Raw genomic sequence first — 24,032 nt, forward strand, 5'->3', positions numbered from 1 at the left:
TCTTACCCCCTCCCTCCTGCCCCCCAACCCTCCCCGGCCTTCCCGCTGCAATTTGACAATCTGTGTGAGGCAGCTCTGCTCTGTATCTATTATTGTTCAAAAGTTTATAATGGTCTCTATTATCCATGAATGAGTGAGATCATGTGGTATTTTTCCTTCATTGACTGGCTTATTTCACTTAGCATAATGCTCTCCAGCTCCATCCATGCCGTTGCAAATGGTAAGAGTACCTTCTTTCTTACAGCAGCATAGTATTCCATCGTGTAGATGTACCACAGTTTTCTAATCCATTCATCTACTGATGGGCATTTAGGCTGTTTCCAGATCTTAGCTATGGTGAATTGTGCTGCTATGAACATATAGGTGCATATATCCTTTCTGATTGGTGTTTCTGGTTTCTTGGGATAAATTCCTAGAAGTGGGATCACAGGGTCAAATGGGAGTTCCATTTCCAGTTTTTTGAGGAAACTCCATACTGTCTTCCATAGTGGCTGCACCAGTCTACATTCCCACCAGCAGTGCACAAGTGTTCCTTTTTCTCCACATCCTCTCCAGCACTTGTTGTTTGTTGATTTGTTGATGATAGCCATTCTGACAGGTGTGAGATGGTACCTCATTGTTGTTTTGATTTGCATTTCTCGGATGATTAGTGACTTTGAGCATGTTTTCATATGTCTCTTGGCTTTCTGAATGTCCTCTTTTGAAAGGTGTCTATTTAGATCCTTTGCCCATTTTTTGATTGGATTGTTTATCTTCTTTTTCTTAAGTTGTAAGAGTTCCCTATAAATTTTGGAGATTAGGCCCTTATCAGATATGACGTTGGCAAATATGTTTTCCCCAGTTGTGCTATTTCTTAGAAATTTTTAAGATATTGTTTGACTCCATTCACTGATAATGGCAATAGTTAAATTTATTTGTAAGGCTATTTTAATTATTACATGATATGATAATGCAGGTATTATGTTTGCATAGTATCTAATACAATTTTAAATGTAAAATATTGTGAGATTATACACATTATTTTGAATCAAATTTCTACCTTGAAATCTCTAATTAAGTGAATTCTGAATGAAGACACAGATACTTAATATATTAAACTAATGCACATTTTATCAGGGGGGGCTGGGTGAAATGGTGAAGGGATTAAGATGTGCAGATTGGGCCTTGGCCCGTGTGGCTCAGTTGGTTGGAGAGTAGTCCCGTATACCAAAAGGTGCCGGGCCCTTGGTGAGAATGATGTAGATACTAGCTCTTTTTATTATATAGCAGATGACAGGGTATAAAGTAATCGGGCTGGAAAATTTGGTAATAGTCAAATCTTGGAGGTTTTGTCTGCCAGAAGGAGTTTGAGCTTCACATTATGAATAATAAGGTGTCAAGAAAATATTTTAAGTGGGGAAATTACATGAGAGAGTATGTGGTTTTGCTACAGCACTTTGGTTTCATAGAAGAAAGAATGGAAGGGAATGATGTGGACACAGATCAATCAATAGGTTGTTGCATCAGTGGAGGCCTGAATTAAGATAATGTTAGCAAGGATGGGCAGGAAAAGTGATTAATTAAATATTTAAGAGCTTAAATCTGCAGAACTTTATTGATTAGGTACAAAGACATAAAAAATCAATTCAAAATTTTAAGTAAAGCTAATGAGAAAATAATAATATCATATGTGTTGACAGATTATCTTAAGGAAACAAAGTGCTTCATTTGTTTGTTACAACCCAGAGGCAAGATTACCAATATTGCCCAGCTGGCATGGCTCAGTGGTTGAGTGTCAACCTATGAAACAGAAGGTCATGGGTTCGATTCTCAGGGCACATGCCCAGGTTGCTGGCTCGATCCCCATTGTGGGACTTGCAGGAGACAGCCGATCAATGATTCTCTCTCATCATTGATGTTTCTGTCTCTCTCTCTCTCTCCCCCTCCCTTCCTCTCTGAAATCAATAACAATATATTTAAAAGAAAAGATTAACAATTACTATTAAAATAATTTTAATAAAGAATGTCAGTGTTCCCTTCTCAAACAGGTCTCTTCTTTCCTGCTTATACTGAGCTCTACAACCTTTCTCAAGATAAGGAGTTTCTTATAGTTTTCCACTTAGAAAATCTATAATGTTACTATTTTTATTAGTCACTGTGGTATATTTAATGTTCCTTATATCCTTCAGGTATTCTTGGCGTTACCAGCTGAGGGAGTTTAAAAGTGAATACCGAGTTGTAGCGCTGGATTTGAGAGGCTATGGAGAAACAGACGCTCCCATTCATCGAGAGAATTATAAACTGGACTGTCTAATTACAGATATAAAGGATATTTTAGACTCCTTAGGTGGGTTACTTAAAAAAACAGTGTTAATTCTTTTTAAAGGACTATGGTTCAAGAAATTGTGACATGATAACCTAATTCCTTGGGAGGATGCCTTTTTCACCTACCTGGGTTGTTATCTGACAGGATTGCTACCTGGGGAAGCTCTTTTCTTAGTATCCTGTTACTAAGGTTTGGGGTTCCAGATCAAAATGCTTATACAGGGAATTTAAAATAACACATCCAGAATAATTATTCAGTCCACTAGCCAAAAATTACTTTCAAAATGTGTTTTTAAAAACAGACCTAATGTTAAGTTACTATTTATTATTTTCAGGACTAATTGTTGGCAATTTGAGTCTTATACTAAAAAAAAATTGGTCTTCAGAACCCACACTTAAACATTCATTTAAAAATGTTACAAGATGTGGAAGCACTCGCATTATCTTACTTGTACTGATCAGTTAGTGTCACAGTACTATTGTGTAACAAACCACCCCAAACTCAGTGACATACTGCCATACGCATTTATTCCTGTGCTCGTGAATCTGAACATCAACTGTAGGCTGGACACCGCTGGGTTTTTTCCTCAGGCTGACATCTAGGTCCAGCTGGGATGGCTTCTCACTGTGAGTTGGGCGGGAGCCCAAGCTAAAGAGGAGTAGCTACCTGGGGAAGCTCTTTTCCTAGCAGTGGCAGAAACGGTAAGAGGGTGAGCTCAGCTGCACACACATATTTCAGGTCACTACTATCATCCCATTGGCCAAAGCAAATCATGTGGCTGAGCCCACAGTCAAGTCATACACCTGTCGCAGGAACAAAGCAAATCGCACAGTCCAGTCTAACATCAACGGGGCAGCAAAGTACATTCCTTCTATGGCAGTGGGGACCAGGGAAGAGTAAATGTTTTTTTAACATCAATCTAATCCATTGCATCCCTTTTGACTAAAACCCACCTGTTACCATCAGTATGTTAATGGTGACAATAAAGTGAGAAACCCATGAAATCAAATTAAAGTTCCTTTCTACAATAATCTAATGAGACCATAGATCAAGCCAATAATTTCATTTTATTTTATTTTTTATATATTTTTATTGATTTCAGAAAGGAAGAGAGAAGGAGAGAGAGAAAGAAACATCAATGATGAGAGAGAATCATTGATTGGCTGCCCCCCTGCATGCCTCCTACTAGGCATCGAGCCCACAAACTGGGCATGTGCCTTTGAATCGAAACCAGGACCCTTCAGTCTGCAGGCCGATGCTCTATCCACTGAGCCAAACCAGCTAGGGCCAAGCCAATATTTTTAGAGGAGAAAACAGTGTATGAGTCTGGGGGTATAAATGCAGTGTTACCATTTAGTCTGATTACAATAAAATAGACTCAGAGACACAGATTTCCAACAGCCAGATTTCATTCATATTTTAGACCTGGCTTAAGTTTGTCAACATGCAATTTTCTAGGCAAATCAATAATATAAACAAGATGTTTCTCTGTGTGTGTATGTGCGTGCATGTTAGTATAGTGGTGAGGTGATGATGAAAAATACTTACTTGAAAAAATTAATTTGAATTACTGTAGGAATAAATTACAAATTAATCTTATCCATCCATACAAATGAAATCCTGTAGGAATTACTACTAATCAGTATTTTAACCTAATGCAAATAACCATAATGATTACACGAAATGAAACTTGTATGTGCTTAGTACTATAATTAAGACTTTCCACTAATTCAACTTGACTTCACAGTCCCAAATTAGTGATGTTTTACTGTTTTGTGTTGTAACATTGAATTTGGGAAATTAGGGAGAAAATAGATGCTTCTTTGAAATAAAGATTTACCAGTTGGACATAGGTGGGACATTTAGGTTTTTACTGTAATTAGAAATTCTCCAACATTCAAAAATAACTCAACCTTGTTTATGACCTAATTATATGTAGTCTTAATCATGGTGTCTAAACTATTTCAGATTAAAATATATTTATATTTCTGGGAGAGATTCTGAATTTGTAAGTCTAGAGTGGAGCTTGGGCACCTGAATTTTCTTTTTTCTTTTTTTTTTTTTAAATGCAAGCATTTTTGGTGTTTTTAAAAATATATATTTTATTGATTTTAGAGAGGAAGGGAGAAAGAGATAGAAACATCAATGATGAGAGAGAATCATTGATTAGCTGCCTCCTGCATGCCCCCTACTGGGGTTCGAGCCCGCAACCCAGGCATGTGCCCTTGGCTGGAATCAAACCTGGGACCCTTCAGTCCACAGGCTGACGCTCTACCCATTGAGCCAAACCAGCTAGGGTGGCACCTGAATTTTCTAAAAAGTTACCTAGGTGATTCGGACATACCTACAGGTTTTGAAAATACCAAACTCAGTGTCTGCACAAAGTGGATGAATAATTAGGGTAGAATAGTGGAAAGATTAGTTTCAGAAGTGAGCCTATTTTATGTGAGTTAATGATGAGCCACCTGTTTCTTTTCAATGACATCAACATGTATTTCTTGATTACAGGTTATAGCAAATGTGTTCTTATTGGCCACGACTGGGGGGGCATGATTGCTTGGCTAATTGCCATCTGTTATCCTGAAATGGTGATGAAGCTTATTGTTATTAACTTCCCTCATCCAAATGTATTTACAGGTGAGCTTAAATTTCCATTATGAATTGCCAACATGACAATTCACTATTGCCACTGACACTTTGGATTAAAAACAGCAAAATTTGATTAACATAATTTTTTTCTTTTTTAAATTAACAATGTGTTTTAAATTAAATGGCTAAAATATGATATTAATACATGACAATGTGCTTTAAATATTTAATATTTAGAGTCTAAGAAACTGTAGCTTCGTGTTTGCTTGCATAATTTTATTTTTAGAAATTATTTTACTGCTAACTTGGGGAGGGACAAAGGGGGAGATGCAGTAACACTACTTTGATGGGAATGGATCTTGACAGCCTAGAAATAAGTTCTCCTCTTGCCTGACAGCTTTGACTATCAGGAATGGCAACATTTTTTAAAGCAGCAGTTCTCAAATTTTGGTCTCAGGATTCCTTTATATCTTAAAAGTTATTAAAGACCCATTGAGCTTTTGTTTAGATTGGTTATATCTATCAATGTTCACTGTATTGGAAATTTAAAATGAGACTTTGAAAAACGTATGTGTGAAATTATCTAAAAAACAATAACTCCAGTACATGTTAACATAAAAAACATTTTAATGAAAACTAACTACATCTTTCGAAACAAAATTTTAGTGAGAATAGGGCTATTGTTTTACATACAGTGGGGCCTTGACTTACGAGTGTCCCGACTGATGACTGGATTCTCAGATCTGCTTCTGCATTCAATCTGTTTCAATATGTTGTTTGAATTGAAGTATATGAAGAAATCTGGTCTCACACAGATTTGTAATTGAGAAAGGCAGGATCTACGTTCTGTTTCTGGATGCTCTTTCTAGATCTCTGCGTGACTGATTCCTTTGTACCATTCAGGACTCAGCCCAGAGAAGCCTATTCTGACAACCTTTACTTAGTGGTTCTCAACTTTCCTAATGCCGAGACCCTTGAATACAGTTCCTCATGTTGTGGTGACCCCAACCATAAAATTATTTTCGTTGCTACTTCATAACTGTAATTTTGCTACTGTTATGAATCGTAATGTAAATATCTGATATGCAGGATGTATTTTCATTGTTATAAATTGAACATAAGTAAAGCATAGTGATTAATCACAAAAACAATATGTAATTATATATGTGTTTTCTGATGGTCTTAGGCGACCCCTGTGAAAGGGTCGTTCGACCCCCAAAGGGGTCGCAACCCACAGGTTGAGAACCGCTGCTCTACTATATAATAGTCCCTCTACACCACCCAACCATCATTCTTAATCAAATTACCTTGTTTTGTTTTCTGTATGGTATTATTGCTATCAAAATGTTCTTTTAAGTATTCGTTACTTATTTATTGTATAAGTTAATGAGAACATCTTTTGTCTTGTTCACTGCTAAATCCCCTCAAACAGAATAGATATTCAAATATTCATGGAATGAATGAATTTTCTGGATTCATGAGTAAATTTATAGGAAACACTTTCTTTTCTGTTGAGGTCAAATGGATAAGGCATTCAAATCAACCAATAAGGAAAATCTTTTAAACAGTAGGAAATGATCTCCCTCTGCATCCCTAGGAAAAGTGCTAGGTCACTGATAATGACCTTAAAAGAATGGCAGTGGTGTTTGGGTTTCCTGTTCCTTTCTGAGTCAAGACTTCATAAAGTGGGACTTCCTTTTTTATTTAAAGTGCTATACATTTTTCTAAACACCAGAAATATCCATAATAAAATATAAGAACATCGAAATTGCTCCAAAGAGAAATTACACAGAAACCCTTATTTGTGGATGCTTTTATGGTATCATCTCAAAGGTAAAATTGCCTTAAAAAATAAGTTCTTTTTTTAGTAGCTAATTTATATTTTTTGGATAAGGTCTAATATGATATTTTAATTTCAGAATATATTTTACGACACCCTGCCCAGCTGTTCAAATCCAGCTATTATTACTTCTTCCAAATACCATGGTTCCCAGAATTTATGTTCTCAATAAATGATTTCAAGGTAAGTCATATGTAGTGATAGATGTTAACCAGTGCTAATTGCAGTGGTCATTTTGCAATGTATACAATAGCAAATCATTATGTTGAACACCTGAAACTAATACTAATGTTATAAGACAATTATACCTCAATTAAAGAAAAAAAAGACTTGGTGCCCCAAGAAGATGACAAAATTAGGAAGTTAAAAATAAAGATAGACTGAAGCATTAAAAAAAGAAAAGAACTGGTCCTGCTTGTGTTGTTTTGCTTTGTTTTAAATAATCATTTATTGAACATCTGTTATATTGTGTGCACTGTGTTAGGCATTTCCTCCTATGCAAAAACAAAAAATATTTTAAATTAAAGTCCATCCTTAAGAAAGAAAAATAGACAAAATATTAAAACTTAATAAATGCTTCTAAGGCTTCATTTATAAGCTTACTTATTTTAAAAATCTGTTTATATATTTGAGTGCCTAGCTGCTGTTCAGTTTTTTGTTTGTTTGTTTGTTTGTTTGTTTGTTTGTTTTTGAGAGCCTAGAGCCCACAGGAATACCTCTTTTTAGAGAACAACCCATAGGGGAGATGAGGAAATATGAATGCCAAGTGAGAGAGTTTGACAGAATAAGTGGAAGCCCTTGGAGATAAATAAAACCCTGAAACACAATAAGCATGCAGTTATTGGTGTACCATGTACCCTGACACCAGGAGTCCTATGTAGTAGCTATTTCTTAGAAGGTCATTGAATGCTTCTTGTATGTCCAACATAGTAGCAGATATTTAGGGAGGTTAAAAAAAAGACAATATTATTTTACCTGAAAAATACTTCTGCATATATCTCTGATAATAATGACTTGTCTTTTCCACATAACCCCAATGCCATTTACAAACCTACCAAAATGAAAAATTTTGTCATATCATTTAATACCCATTTAAATTTCCTTACTATCTCAACTTCATTTGTTTGGATCAGAAACTAAACAAGATCCAAACATTGTATTTGGTTGCGATGTCTTTTAAAATTATAGCAGTTCCTTATTTGTTTTTGTGGGGGTTTTTTCAAACAAAATAACCACCTCCTTCCCCCAGAAGATTAGACTGTTTAAGATGTTACTTAAGATTTAAATTTTAGTATACCAGATGTTTATGTTTCCTGAATGATTTGTCTCCTCAGTCATTATCTGTAGGACTCTGAGAAGCCATAGGAATATGTAGGTACAAACTCAAGGGACAGGCTTATCTCCAGTGTCGTGGAAAAGGATTGCACGTCATGAGGCAGAGCCTTATGCTTCCCTATGCCAACCTCCCAGGGTGTCCACATTGGGTTTCTGTTGTTTAACACAATTAAAACACATTTTTAAAAAAATTTATTTCAGAGAGAGGAAGGGAGAGAAAGAGATAAAAACATCAGTGATGAGAGGGAATTGTTGATTGGCTGCCTCCAGCACACTTCACACTGGAGATTAAGACTGGAACCTGAGCCTGTGCCCTGATCAGGAATTAAACTGTGACGTCCTGATTCATAGGTCGATGCTCAACCATTGAGCCATACCAGCCAGGCAATATTTTTTTATTATTATTAAAGAAATTTAGTCATTTGTCCTGAGGAATGATCTACATTTTTAATTTGGCTGACTTCTTCATTATGGTATTATTTAACCTATTCTGCTAACTCTTGTTTTTCCTAATCTGTAGATGTTACTGATCTAGAGGCTTGATTATACATTTAATTTGGCAAGCATAGTTGTGTATTTCCTAAGGTTACCACATCAGGGAAGTACATAATGTCTAGCTGTCTGTTTTAATAATGCTTACACTGACCACTGGGCTCACAAGTTGTCAGCCTATCCAAAATTTCCAAGCAATTTTTCACCAAATAATTTTAGTATAACTTGATCATCATTGCCTAGGTCCATTATTTCATTAGGGTTTGCAAAATGGTGATTTTCTAATTCCATTAATCTTTCTGCTTTTATTAACTGGAATTCTTCTATAAAGAAGAATTTTCTTTCTTTTTTTTTAAAATAGATTTTTATTAACTTCAGAGAGGAAGGGAGAGGGAGAGAGAGCTAGAAACATCAATGATGAGAGAGAATCATTGATCAGCTGCCTCCTGCACACTCCCTACTGGGGATCGAGCACACAAACTTGGGCCCTGACTGGGAATCAATCCAGCAGCCTTTTGGTGCATGGGACAACACTCAACCAACTGAGCCACACCGACCAGGGCGGCTCCTGTATCCTTTTGACAGGAGCACTTTAGTCAGCGATAGTTTGCTTTCTTAATGATCTAGGTTTCTTTTATTTTCTGCCCCAGATCTGGAATCAGTCATTTATCAAAGTGTTTTTACTTAACTTATATAAAACATTTAATATAAAATATTTATATGGTTTCAAGTCAAAACTCTAAAACAAGGTGCATTCAGAGAGGTCTCACTTACATCTCTGTTTCCTCCCGCTCACATAGAAAACCATTTTAATTAGTTTTTGTTTCATCTTTTTATTCTTTCTTTTTAAAAATATAAGCAAATATTTATATATTTGTCTCCCCCCCTTTTTACACAAGAGGTAACATAGTTTATTATTAGGTAACAGAAAAGTTTTAATTATTCTCTTTCCACTTAAATTAGGCTTTGAAACATCTGTTTACCAGTCATCACACTGGCATTAGAGGAAAAGGATGTCAATTAACCACGGAAGAGCTTGAAGCTTATGTTTATGTTTTTTCCCAGCCTGGAGCATTAAGTGGCCCAATTAACCATTACCGAAATATCTTCAGGTCAGTATAATATTTTTGGTTGAATAATATTTTCATTCCCTAAAGAGCTGATAATCTATTTTTAATATTAAGTTCACCACTTATCAAATTCAAATACAGTATTATGACTTAGTAAGTTGAATAATCTTTTTTATGGACAATTTCAAAAACCTGGAAAAGTAGAGAGAATAGTATAAGGATCCCACTATAGTTGTCACTAGTTTTATCCATAACTCTATTCACTTCATCTCTCCCTTTAGATTGTTTGAATAGATGTATATTTAGTTATATTTTTAATGATTATTTATTCACTCAAGAAATATTTATTAAGCACTCTTTGTATTGTGGCTATGCCAGAACTCAGAGTATAGTAATGAGCAGAACTAGATAAGGTCCCTGATTTGACAAAACTTATAGCCAAGTAGGGAAAACAGCCATCAAGCAAATATTCACAGTAATGACTATATGGTAATAAACTAACATAAAGACTTTGAAAGACAGTGATGAGAACTGAAGAAATGATGCTTGAACAAATAAATAAAAGATGAGTTAAGCCGAAACCGGTTTGGCTCAGTGGATAGAGCGTCGGCCTGTGGACTGAAAGGTCCCAGGTTCGATTCCGGTCAAGGGCATGTACCTGGGTTGCGGTTCTAAGTAACACAATGAGAATCAATGTGGCTGGAGTATAGAAAGTGGGAGTGAGAAGAGAATGGAATGAGACTGAGTCTTAGAGATAGGCAGCATTGGTCACCCAAAGCCAAGTAGACCATATTAAGGACTTGATAGCCATGAATGTGAAGCCAGTGAATGAGAGTTTCAAGCAGAAAAGAGAAACAATCCAATTGTATTTGGATAAATTCACTCTTTGTGGAGAATGTATTGGAGGAATGAATGTGGGGAACCAATAGCTTGAAGTACTCTGAAAACAGTGGAGATTGGGAGAGTGGGTAGATTTAAGAGATATTTGGTGAAATAAGAGGTGAAATTGGCCCTAGCTGGTTTGGCTCAGTGGATAGAGCAGCCGTGGGCAAACTACGGCCCGCGGGCCGGATCCAGCCCGTTTGAAATGATAAAACTAAAAAAAAAAAAAAAAAGACCGTACCCTTTTATGTAATGATGTTTACTTTGAATTTATATTAGTTCACACAAACACTCCATCCATGCTTTTGTTCCGGCCCTCCGGTCCAGTTTAAGAACCCATTGTGGCCCTCGAGTCAAAAAGTTTGCCCACCCCTGGGATAGAGCATCGGCCTGCAGACTGAGGGGTCTCGGGTTCGATTCCAGCCAAGGGCACATGCCTGGGTTGCGGGCTCGATCCCCAGTGGGGGGCATGCAGGAGGCAGCCGATCGATGATTCTCTCTCATCATTGATGTTTCTCTCTCCCCCTCTCCTTTCCTCTCTGAAATCAATAAAATATATTTAAAAAAAAAAAGAGGTGAAATTGACAGGGGCATATGATAGGTTGGGTGGGGAGATGAGGAGCTGGCAAGGATGGCTCCTAGATTTGTGGAATGAACAACTATATGAATAATCAGGCCATTCACTGAAATAGAAGACACTAGAAGAGAACTACTTTTGAGGGGAAGGTCATGAATTTTATTGATCTTAAACTAGTTGAATTTGAGATGATGCCTTAGATATTCAAATAGGTAGTTGGATACTAGGGTCTGGGACTCAGGAGGGAATCTGGGATGAAGATATGTAAAATCTTGGAGCTGCTGACAGAGATAACTGAAGCTTTTATTTCAGAAGGTATTATCAAGGAGAAAGTATAGAGTAAAAGGTAAGGTGGGGGCTTGTCTGTTTGGGTTTGGACTCTAGATAGGAGAAAAAGAATTTCCATTGAGAATTGGGGACTATAGCCTGCCTTGAAAAGGTTTAGGGGCTTGAATTTATGCTAGTTCCATAATATTGGAATTCTTAGGAAAAAATACTTTTTAATGTGGTCTTAGGTTATAATATTCCCTAGGAAGGCTGGCAGAAACAAACAAGAAGTTTCTCAGGAGGATACATCTCAACTCAGACTCACACTGTTCCCACAGATTAAGTCCCTGAAGATGAGTTCATAATCCAAATACCAATCTACCATTAATGAGTTAGAATCTAATGTGGCAGAACTCCTAATATTTCAAATACTAGGACAGAGATTAAAAAGCAAGTTTGAATCATTAAATACATAAAAGAATAAAAAATGTGAGAAAAGAATAAGGTAATATTAAGACAGACCAGAAAGAGCTGAAAAAGAACCAAAATGTAGCTTAGAGCGATAAAGAAGTAAAAATAGAAAAGACAGTTTATATTTGACACGGAGGATAGAATTATAGGTAGATGATAGATAATTAGAAATCATTCATATATAATATATATGCTAAGAACTTTTTCTAGAAAAATAAAATAATATAAATAGAATGTATTATTTTCAAATTAGTAGAGGGGAACAAGAAAACTATCATTTTCCCCCCATTTATTTTTAGAGAGAGTAGAATGGAGGGGTGGGGAGGAGAGAGAGAGAAACATCATGTGACAGAGACACATGGATTGGTTGCCTCCCAAATGCACCCTGACAGAGCTGGGGATTGGACCTACAACCCAGGTATGGGCCCTTGACTGGGAATTGAACCCATGACCCTCTGGTGTGCAGGCCAATGCTCTAATCATTGAGCAATGTCATCCAGTGCTAGAAAACTATAATTTTTAACAAGGCAAGACAGGAGAAAAAGGAAGCAAAGCAGGGTAAATAGAAAGCACAAATTGACAACAATTTCAATATTTCAGAATGCTCAGGAAGTCCTATATAATAAAAGGGTAATATGCAAATTGACCCTAATGGCAGAACAACCAGGAATGACCAGTCACTATGACATGCACTGACCACCATGGGACAGATGCTCAACGCAGAAGCTGCCCGCTGTTGGTCAGTGCATTCTCACAGAGGGAGCTCTGCTCAGCCACAGGCTGGGCTGACGGCTGTGCAGCGGTGGTGGTGGTGGTGGTGGTGGTGGTGGAGCCTCTCCCGCCTCCATGGCAGCGCTAAGGAGCACTAAGGATGTCTGACTGTCGGACATCCCCAGAGAGCTCCCAGGCTGCCAGAGGAATGTCTGTCTGCCAGCTTAGGCCCATTCCCCAGGGGATCAGGCCTAGGCTGGCAGGTGGACATCCCCCGATGGGTCCTGGACTGAAAGAGGGGCACAGGCCAGGCTGAGGGACCCCCCGACCCCAAGTGCACAAATTTGCATGCACTGGGCCTCTAGTATTAACATATCCAACTTGCCAGTTAAAAAACAAAATGTCAATTGGATTTAGTCAAAACTAAAGCAAAAAGACACACAAAGGTTGAAAGTAAGTGTATGGGGAAAAGTTATAGTAGGTGTTATTTTAAATAAAACAAAATTTCTCGTCAAAGAATGACAAGTATTGTATAATGTCACTCATATGTGGGAATCTAATGAACAAAATAAATTGATGAACAAAACAGACTCAGAGACATAGAAGCATAGAACAGATTGCAGAATCTCAGAGGGAAAGTGGAGAGGGTGGGAAGTGATGAACCAAAGAACTTGTATGCATATATGCATAACCCACAGACACAGACAATAGGGTGGTGAAGGCAGGAGGAGGGGATGGGTGACAGGGGAAGGCTAGAAGGGGTCAATGAGGGAAATATATAATACTTTCAACAATAGAGATTAAAAATATAAAATAAAAATAAATAAAACAAAATCTCTCAAGCTCTTTGAATGTGGAATCCAAAGGGAATCATGAGATTATATGAATGAGAGGAGAAGGGGTAAATCCAAACCTTTTTTTACTAACACGACTTGCATGTAGATATACTAGTAGATATAACTTTGCCAAATGGAGATGTTAATTTAAAAGGTACTTGTAGGTAATAATTTATCAACCAAGACAATGATTAGAAAGGCAGACAGATGTTTCAGAGGCTACTGGTTCCATTTTACAGGATATAGCAACATTGTCAGAAGTTCATGGGTTTTTTGTTTGTTTGTTTTTTTACAAATAATATTTGTAAAGATAACTATAAGAGAAAGTAGAATGATACATTTTCATGCAGTCTAAATTTTGGACAGGGGACAGGAATGATAGTTTTAAAATGTTCTCAATTTATCTCTTCACCAGAGATAGCTTTGTGATACAAAACAGTATGTTTTAGCAGCTATCAAGAAGAAGGGAAATTATTTTCATCTTGCTGAGGTTCTCTTACTAACTATTTGTTCATTAGAAGGACCTACGTTCCCTAGAGTAAGCACTGAAGAATCCTGTTAATTAGTGTAGAGAGAGAGTGGGGGAAGCAAGCCTGTGAAGGTAGGAACTCACACTTTTATATAAAAGCGAAGACAATTTTGCCTAGGTTGTTGTAAGTTGAATCTAACTGGATGAAGGTCACACCAGATTTTTTCAAAGGTCAACTGACTCCCTCTGACCATTCTTTATGTAGGGTAATCAAGATCAAGTACATCATAAAAACAGGGTTCTACGATATATAATGACTACAGAAGAGTACAGTACATCATACTCAGGCATGAAAATCTCCTCCATTTATCACACTAAGGCTCCCCAGGGCTATAGTCTTGTCAAAGGACTTTTCAAAATTTGAAGCCAAAGAACCAAAATGAACTAGGAATCAGACTAGCGACAGGACCTAGGCTGCAAAAAAAGTGAATACATGTAAACTTATAACAAAGCATCAAATAATAAAGCAAAAACTGACAAACTTACAGGGAAAAATGAAAACCCACAATTACTATTGGAGATTTTAATCTACCTCTCTCAGAAGTTGATCAATCAAACAGAAAAAAAAATGGTTATAAGGATATAGAAAATTGAACAATCCAGTCAGATCTTTGAACTGTGAACAATTCTAAAGTCCTGCACCCAACAATTAGAAAATACACAATATATTTAAGCACAAATGAATGTTTACAAACATTGATTAAATACTGGACTACAAAGCAAGTCTTAACCCATACCAGAGGATCAAATCATACATACTATGTCCTCTGAGCACAATGCAGTTAGAAAATAACAACAAACTTTTAGAAAATTCAATATATTCAGAAAATTTTAAAAAAATATATTTTTTTTATTGATTTTAGAGTGGAAGAAAGAGGGAGAGAGAGATAGAAACATCAATGATGAGAGAGAATCATTGATTGGCTGCCTCCTGCAGGCCCCCTCCTGGTGATAGAGCCCACAACCTGGGCATGTGCCCTGACCGGGAATCGAGCCCTGGACCTTGTAGTGTGCAGTCTGCAGTCTGCAGTCTGTAGGCTGATGCTCCATCCACTGAGAAAACCCAGCCAGGGCCATATATTCAAAAATTTAAAAGACATTTCAAAATTACTCACATTAAGAAAATCATTAAAGCCCAGCCAGTATGCTCAGTGTTTGAGCTTCGACCTATGAACCAGGAGGTCACTCTTGATTCCCAGTAGGGGGCATACAGTAGGCAGCCCATTAATGATTCTCATCACTGATGTTTCTATCTCTTTTCCCTCCCCTTCACTCTCTGAAATCAATAAAAGTATCTTTAAAACTCATTAAAAACATAGAAAATGATAACATCAAAACATGCAGAATGCAGTTTTAAAATATCTAGGAAGAAACATATTTGCGGCTTTTCTTGTTTACAGTAGAAAAGAAGACTGAAAATTAGTCAGCTAAGAGTTCAGCTCAAGAAGTTAGAGAAGCAACATATAAACAAAAATAAATCAGAAGGAAAGTGCTTTAAATTTGATAAAAAGTGGAAATTAATACAATTAAAAATAAAGATACAGTAGAGAAAATAAAAGAAAAAGCAGATTCTTTTTTAAAAAAATATATTTTATTGATTTTTTACAGAGAGGAAGGGAGAAGGATAGAGAGTTAGAAACATCGATGAGAGAGAAACTTCAATCAGCTGCCTCCTGCACACTCCCTACTGGGGATGTGCCTGCAACCAAGGTACATGCCCTTGACCGGAATCGAACCTGGGACCCTTGAGTCCGCAGGCCGACGCTCTATCCACTGAGCCAAACCGGTTAGGGCAAGCAAATTCTTTAAAGACTATTAACAGAGATACATTTTTGGCAAGCTGGGTCACCAAAAAAAAAAAAAAGATGGTACAAATAAACAATATTAGGAGGTAGAAGCTAGCCGTAACTACAAACATAATAGACATTAAAATATAAATTAGAGTTAACAAATTTGAGAACTTTGAAAAAATGGGCAGTTAAAAAAATAACACCCAAAACTGACTCAAGAAGAATTAGAAAACCTGAATAGATGTAGCCATGAAAAAAACTGGTTTCTTGATTTAAAGCAATTTATCTGCAAAAACACACACATACACAAATACACAGCCCCACAGATAGGCCTGGATGGTTTTACAGGTAAGTTCTACCACAGAAAATTCCACTCTTTAAAGAACTCGTTCAGACATTGTAAAAAGAAAGTATATGCTTCAGCTCATTTTGTCAGACTGGTATAACTTTCATACCAAAACAAGACAAGGATTGTTTAAGACAGGACAATTATAGGTCAAATTAAATTACAAACATAGATCCATAAATTCAAAATAAAATGTTATCAAACTGAACCCAGCATGCATTAAAAATTAAACCAAATTTAGCATTAAGTATCCATTAATTTAATTCACATTAACAAATTAAAGGGTTAATTTAATTCACCACATTAACAGATTTAATGAATGAATGGAAAATGTGATCATCTGAATAAATTAAGTAAAAACATTTAATGAAATACAACACACATTCATGCAACAGCTCTTAGTAATCTAGAAAGAGAAGCTATAAGAGTAGAGCTCAGACAGGTCAGGTAAGCTTGAATCTCCTGAAGGGATATTTCTGGGAAATTGACCTTAGCTTTACTCAATTTTCTAAGAAAAAAATGAAGTATTGGAGATGTTTTGCACTGTTTATTTGCACCTGAAGAGCTGGTTGGCACATACAAAGATATTCCAGGAGTCAAGTACAAGAGGACAAAATGGAGATTTTAAAATCTCCACTAAAAGGGAGAAATACTTTATGGTACTGCCCATTGCTGTATTTCCATGGGAAACTTTGGGGGGTCTGGGAAGTCCTATCTCTTTCTGAGAGAATAACATGTCATCTCCTGCCTTATAAAACCAACTGTAAGTTTTCTTTTCCTTTGCCATTAAACTTGATACCCTCTGTGTCTGTTAGTCTCTTTCTGTTAATCATATTATGGTTCCATTATGACAAGAATGCAGAAGGGAACTTCTGTGTGCCAGTGATCTGTAGCAAATACATTTTGTGATGAAACACTAACAGCATTCCCTTTAAAAATAAAGACTAACGGCCCTAATCGGTTTGGCTCAGTGGATAGAGCGTTGGCCTGCGGACTGAAAGGTCCCAGGTTCGATTCCGGTCAAGGGCATGTACCTGGGTTGCGGGCACATCTCCAGTGGGAGATGTGCAGGAGGCAGCTGATCGATGTTTCTCTCTCATCGATGTTTCTAACTCTCTCTTCCTCTCCCTTCCTCTCTGTAAAAAATCAATAAGATATATTTAAAAACATAAAGACTAACGATAAACTTGGCTGCTGTAGCTGCTTCTATTCACCACTGTACTGTATGTGTCTTAGCCAGCACATAGGATAAGAAAAAAATCTAAAAAAGTGTACGTCTTGGGAAAGGAAAAAACAAAACCATGGCAATTCATGGATAATGTGGTTATATATCTAGAAAAACAGTGAGAATCTACAGAAAAATTATTAGAACAAAAATAATTCAGCAAAGTTGATACACATTAAAAGTTTAATATATAAAAAGTATCTTATAAACCAAAGACAGTTAGAAAATGTATTTTTAAAATATATACCCTGCATAGCAACAAAAATATTAAATACTTAGTAATGTCTCTAACAAAAGATGACCTTTATGAATTATCAAAATTTATTGGAAGCAGTAAAGAATGCAGGCTCAGGAGAATGGGTATTTTACTAACCAGCAGAGAAAAGTATTTTAATATTTTAACAATTGATACAGACTTGCTGGTGTAAACTACTGAAAATTAGCCCTGGTTTGTTAGTTCATGAGTGAAAAACTTCAATATCATAAAGTTATTTATTTCCCCAAAATTAATCTATAAATTTAATGCAATTTCAATCAAAATCTTAAGAAAGTTTTTCATGAAACTTGACAAGCTGATTGTATGGGAAAGCATAAGCTAAAAATGTTCAAGATAATTTCAAAGAAAATAGGAGGATGACTAACCCTATTAGATATTAAGACATAATGAGGCTATAAAATAAATGCAATATTGTGTTGGCTCTGGATAGACAAATTGACTAATGAAACAAGAGAAGAAAGCTCAAAAATGGAGCCACATTTATGGAACTTGGTATAACAGAGAATTTTAAACCAGTGGTAAAAGGAGTCAATACCTTTTGTTGAAATAATTGGATATTTGTATAGATATCCATAAAATGAAATTAGATCCCTATCATTTACCAAACAAATAAAAAAAAAACCTTAGGAACATTTAAAAAAATCTGAATATGATAAGCAAAACTTGTGAATGTCTAAAAGATAATATCAGAGAAAACGTTAATGACCTTAGGTGGGAAAGATATTTTTTTAAATGTATTTTTATTGATTTCAGAGAAGAAAGGAGAGGGAGTTAGAAACATCAATGATAAGAGAGAATCATTGATTGGCCGCCTCCTACATGCCTCCTACTGGGGATCGAGCCCACAACCCCAGGTATGTGTCCTTGACCAGAATCGAACCCAGGATCTTTCAGTCCACAGGCTGACGCTCTAGCCACTGAGCCAAACCAGCAAGGGCAAGATTTCTTCAATAGGACACAATTAGCTCAAATTAAGGAGACTGGTGAATTGGATAACATTAAAATTAAAAATATCTATACTAATATCTATGCTAATTAGACCAGATGTCTTCCGGACATCCTTCTGGACATCCTTCTGGACAAAGCCACAGGGGCAGGGGCTGAGGCAGAGGCAGTTTGGGGCGATCAGGCAGGCAGGCAAAGTGGTTAGGGGCGATCAGGCAGGCAGGCAGGTGAGTGGTTAGGAGCCAGTGGTCCTGGACATCCCCCGAGGGGTCCCAGATTGGAGAGGGTACAGGCCAGGCTGAGGGCCCCCCTTCCTTACACAAATTTTGTGCACCAGGCCTCTAGTCTATATATAAAAAGACATCATAAAATGACTAAGCAGCCTCAGAGAGGGAGAAGTTATTTCCAATACATAATTAAAGCAGAATTAATAATATCTAGAGTTTATAAAGAATGTCTCCAAATCAGTAAGACAAAGGAAGCCCAATCCAAAAATGGGTAAAAGATAAAAGTCAATTCACAGAAGAAGAATCTAATGGTCAGTACCATGAAAGATGGTCAACCTTACTAGCAGTCAGATATAGAACATAGTTTTACTGCTTATGACAGAGATCTAAAGTAACATAAAAAGAGATAGAATTTATTTCTCTCACAGAGAAAGTCTAGGCTGGTATAGTGGCTGTGTCCCATGAAATCATCAAAGTTGTGTTACTCTTTGGTCAGAGACCTGTGCACTTTCTGTCTTGCTTTTCTGCCGTTCCTACAGTGTTGCCCTTCTTTGTGTGGTCCAACGTGGTTTTCCACCACATCTGCACTTTAGTCAGTATAAACTGGGAAAAGAGAAGTGGCAGTGTGTGGGCAGGGATGGGGAATGGGCACAACTCCGAAGTTACACACATTATTTCTCGTAATACCCTCGCTGCAAGAAGCCTGGGGAATGTAATCAGTCTTTGCTCTGGGTGGCCTTTTGTCCAGCTAAAAATTGGGGTTTTTATCACTGTAGTGGAAGGGAACAAGTTTGGGGAAGCAGTCTCTGCCACATCAAGTAAATGAAGAGTATTTCACACTCATTTGATTGAAAACAAAATTAAACTTTTGAGAACAAGTGTTGGCAATGATGTGGAGCAAAGAGAATTCTCACATGCAGCTTGTGAAGCATTCGATCAGTTTGGAAAACAGCTTGACAATATCGAGTAAGGTTGAAGACTTGCTACTCTCTGAGGAAGCATTCTGTTTCTGGGATGTACTATAAGGAAACTCTTCCACATGTGCACAAGTGGACGTGTACAAGAATGAGTTCAATATTATTTGAATTATCAAAATAATTGGAAAATTTTTAATGTCCATTAACAGGCGAATGGATCAATTGTGGTATAGTCATATGATGGAATTTTACACAAGAGTGAAAATGAAGAGCTACATGTATCATCAATGGATAAATCTTAAAATATAATGTTAAGGCACAAAAGCAAGTTGTGGAAGGATATGTGCAATATGCTATTTAATAAAGTTTTTAAAATGCCAAACACCTCTCTATATATTGTTTACAGAAATATATATACTGTATTTGGGGGGATCTGACAAGAAGACCCCCTTTTCCTGCCTAATATCTGAACTAGTTGAGAAGTCAATCACAAGTCAGTAGATGAAAAACAAAATATCACCTTCATTACTAACAAAGGATAGCTTGAATGCTATAGGTTTATATGAGAACTGAAATGGACTTGCTAACTCCCTACTGCCAGTGTAGACTTTAGAGCAGTTTGCCTGTAGGAAAGTTTGCAGAGCAAATTAAATCTCTTACCTTCAGGACCTAATATTTGAATAGACCCACCTAGCCCAAAACCCAGAACCAATAACTGTCACTCACCAATCAAGAGTGGGCAAAGATCCAGGAGAGGTTAAGTAAAATCTCTCCTTAAGGAACCAGAGGAATGGGTTAGAGGTATCCTAAGACATATGAGTTTAAAAATATTCATGGGGATTGTAAGAACCAAATTCAACCTAGTCCTTACTCCTAAGGCAGTGGTTCCTCACTCTAGTTTGTATCAGAATCACCTGGAGGGCTTATTAAAACATGGATGGCTCAACCCCACCCTTAGAGTTTCTGATTCAGTCAACCTGGGATGGGGCCCAAGAATTGGCATTTCTGCCTGGTCAGGGTGGCTCAGTAGTTGAGTGTTGACCTATGAATCAGGAGGTCATGGTTCGATTCCTGGTCAGGGCACATGCCCAGGGTTTCGGACTCAGTCCCCAGTAGAGGGCATGCAGGAGGCAGCTGATCAATGATTCTCATCATTGATGTTTCTTTATCTTTCTCCCTTCCCTTCCTCTCTGAAATCAAAAATATTAAAAAAAAAAAAAAGAAAGAAAAGAAAAGAATTGGCATTTCTGACAAGTTCACAGTTGATGCTGATGGTGTTGGCATGACCACACTTTGAAAATCATTGCCTTAGGGTGAGGTGAAGAAATAGTATCAAGGAAAGGTAAGCAGAAAGATCTAATTATATTTTCAGTGTTTTATTTATTACTAGAAGCCCGGTGCACAAATTCGTGCACCAGTGGGGTCCCCCGGTCTGGCCTGCAGGATCAGGCTGAAACCAGCTCTCCGACATCCCCTGAGGGGTCCAGGATTGCGAGAGGGTGCATGCCAGGCCGAAGGACCCCACCAGTGCACGATCGGGGCCGGGGAGGGACGCAGGAGGTTGGCCAGCCTGAGTGGGACCACGGGAGGGCTCCAAGGCATGTCCGGCCCATCTCCCTCAGTCCTGATCGGCGGGACCCCAGCAGCAAGCTAACCTACTGGTTGGAGTATCTGCCACCTGGTGGTCAGTGCACATCATAGCGAGCGGCTGAGCAGCCTTAGCATATCATTAGCATATTATGCTTTGATTGGTTGAACGGATGACCGGACACTTAGGATATTAGGCTTTCATTATATAGGATGACCGGACACTTAGGATATTAGGCTTTCATTATATAGGATTTTTTGGTTATCCTCACTCAAGGATATTTTTTCCATTGATTTTTAGAGAGAGTGGAAGGGAGGGAGAGAAAGAGAGAGAGAGGGATAAGAAGAGAGACATCAATGTGAGAGAGACACATCAATTAGTGACCTCCTGCATACGCATATGCCGGAGGCAACCTTTGACCGGGAATCAAATTTATGACCCTTCAGTGCTCCGACTAATGCCCCAACCACTGAGCCATGCCGACCAGGGCAGTATTTTACTTCTTGAGCTAAGTAGTGAGTGTTATTATTTTCTACATTATCTTTTTAAATCAAAGTAATGAAATATTTTCACATACAAAAGTAATGATAGAGTATATAAAACTCTGGAAAATGCCACCTTAATACTTACAAATCATCTGATTACTCAGACTGTAGAGGAGTAACATGTTAAATTCAGATTGATTTGGAATAAGTATGTTAAATACGTTTTTATAGGTTAAATGATTAACAATGTGGAGCAATAATTGTTACTACTTGTTACAATTTTGTAGGTCTTTCAAATTGTTTCTATACTTACTCAAATCACTTTTAATCAGAAATTTTTATCGTGTTTCCCAATAAATTCTTTAGCTTAACATACTAAAACCTACTCTGTTAAAAAAATTTAATGTTTTGCTTTGTTTTATTTTATTACTTATTTTTATTGTGATACAAGTGACATATAACATTATATTAGTTTTCAGTATACAACAAAATGATTTGATATTTCTATATATTGCAAAATGATTACCACAATAAGTACTTAATATTCATCACCACATATCATTATAAAATTTAGTTTTCTTGTGATGAGAACTTTTAAGATCTACTCTCTTAGCCACTTTCAGATAGGCAATACAATATTATTTTTTTTAAAATATATTTTATTGATATTTTACAGAGAGGAAGGGAGAGAGATAGAGAGCTAGAAACATCGATGAGAGAGAAACATTGATCAGCCGCCTCCTGCACATCTCCTACTGGGGATGTGCCCACAACCCAGGTACATGCCCTCAACTGGAATCGAACCTGGGACCTTTCAGTCCGCAGGCCGACGCTCTATCCACTGAGTCAAACCAGTTTCGGCACAATACAATATTATTAACTGTAGTCACCAAGCTGTACCTACTTTGTTTTACATGTAACTTATATTTCATGTGAAATTGAGCATTTTGCATTCTCAGGACCAGAGAATATGCGTTTCTTTTAGTTTTCTGGAAACTCCTCCCTTTTAATTTTAATTTGATCTGGTGAAGAATTTATGTTTCTCTTTGTTTTTTGACTAACAGCTTTTTAAAACTCCCCTTATCTTACTGACTGAATTATAACATGCTCAGCTATACAGATAAAAAATGGTTTACCTTTGAATATTTTATGAGCTCTAGAATTTAAGTGGCATGCAAGTTTATATAGCAATTCATGTATTAAAATTAAGTATAGAATATATTTTTCTATCAGTTAGCCATTCACAAAAAATTTTTAGGAGCATTACAACCAAATGATGGCCACTTGCATGGGAGTTAAAAGGTAAGTCCTTGGTGGGCATATGTTATATCCTGCACATTCCAGCAGCATCTACCAACCCCAAGTAACCACAAGTCAAACTTTTGGATAAGTAGTAAAAATATACGTCAGTGCTGGAGAGTGTGTAGCTAGATGTTCCTTCTCATTCTTCTCTGCAGGAGTGTAATTAATACCATACCACCTTTCTGAAAAACAGTGTAGCAGAAGGTATCAAAAACTTTTAAAGTATTTTTACTCTTTACCTAAGGAATTCCTCTTTCAGGGCTACCCAAAGAAATGATCTGAAATGCCAACAAAGATTTGTGCACAAAATGCTCACAATATCATCACTTAAAATAAGGGGATGTTTAAAGTGATGCTATGATCTAAATATTCAATTATAAGAAAATAGTCAAGTCATTTATGGGTTATTATGCCATTAAATAGTATCTTTTACAATTACTTTTGAAAAACTTTATGAAATGAGAATGATCTTAAGTTATAGTTTAATATGAAATTTGAATATGTATACTGTGTATATTTATTGCCTTGTGTTTATAGTATGGGTTTAAATATATACGTAGAAAATGATCAAAGATTATCTTTTAATGATGGAATCATGCATGATTTTATTCTTTATACTTTTCTGTATTTAAGAAACTATGCAATAAAACTTTGTTTTAAAAAGATTCTTCTTGCCACATAAATATAGTGTCATGTAGTATGAAAGCTAAGTCCATATATACAGGGCATCCCCAAAAACTGTATACACACTTTAACAGCTGATAGCTCAATTTTTAAAATGAAATGTATTTTAATAAACACTGCCTTTAATTAGTCAAAGTGCCTTTATTTGGAGACACCCTATATTTTCTGACTTTCTAGTTCCAATTTTCACATAAAATGCTTTAGCTTATCTAACAAACAATTTAAAATATACTTAAACAAAAACACTATTTAAAGCTTTCATCACACCATTCAGAAATTTTGGTATCTTTTTAAAGCAAATTATTCCTCATAATAATGAATTTTGTATATAATTTATAGGTA

General features: G+C 36.7%; 1 protein-coding gene and 1 pseudogene across 1 annotated transcript in view; one reads left to right on the forward strand and one right to left on the reverse strand.

Moving 5' to 3' along the window:
* The window catches only part of EPHX4 (epoxide hydrolase 4), a 29,808-nt gene that overhangs the window by 5,157 nt on the left and 619 nt on the right, over positions 1 to 24,032 (forward strand). The window contains 4 exon segments of the mRNA XM_006093176.3: positions 2,169 to 2,326; positions 4,814 to 4,942; positions 6,814 to 6,917; positions 9,525 to 9,673. Coding sequence (XP_006093238.2) covers positions 2,169 to 2,326; positions 4,814 to 4,942; positions 6,814 to 6,917; positions 9,525 to 9,673 — 540 coding nt within the window.
* LOC111826928 lies at positions 8,039 to 8,218 on the reverse strand (annotated as a pseudogene).

The sequence above is a fragment of the Myotis lucifugus genome, unplaced genomic scaffold (assembly GCF_000147115.1).
Source record: "Myotis lucifugus unplaced genomic scaffold, Myoluc2.0 scaffold_110, whole genome shotgun sequence".
Classification (NCBI taxonomy): domain Eukaryota; kingdom Metazoa; phylum Chordata; class Mammalia; order Chiroptera; family Vespertilionidae; genus Myotis; species Myotis lucifugus.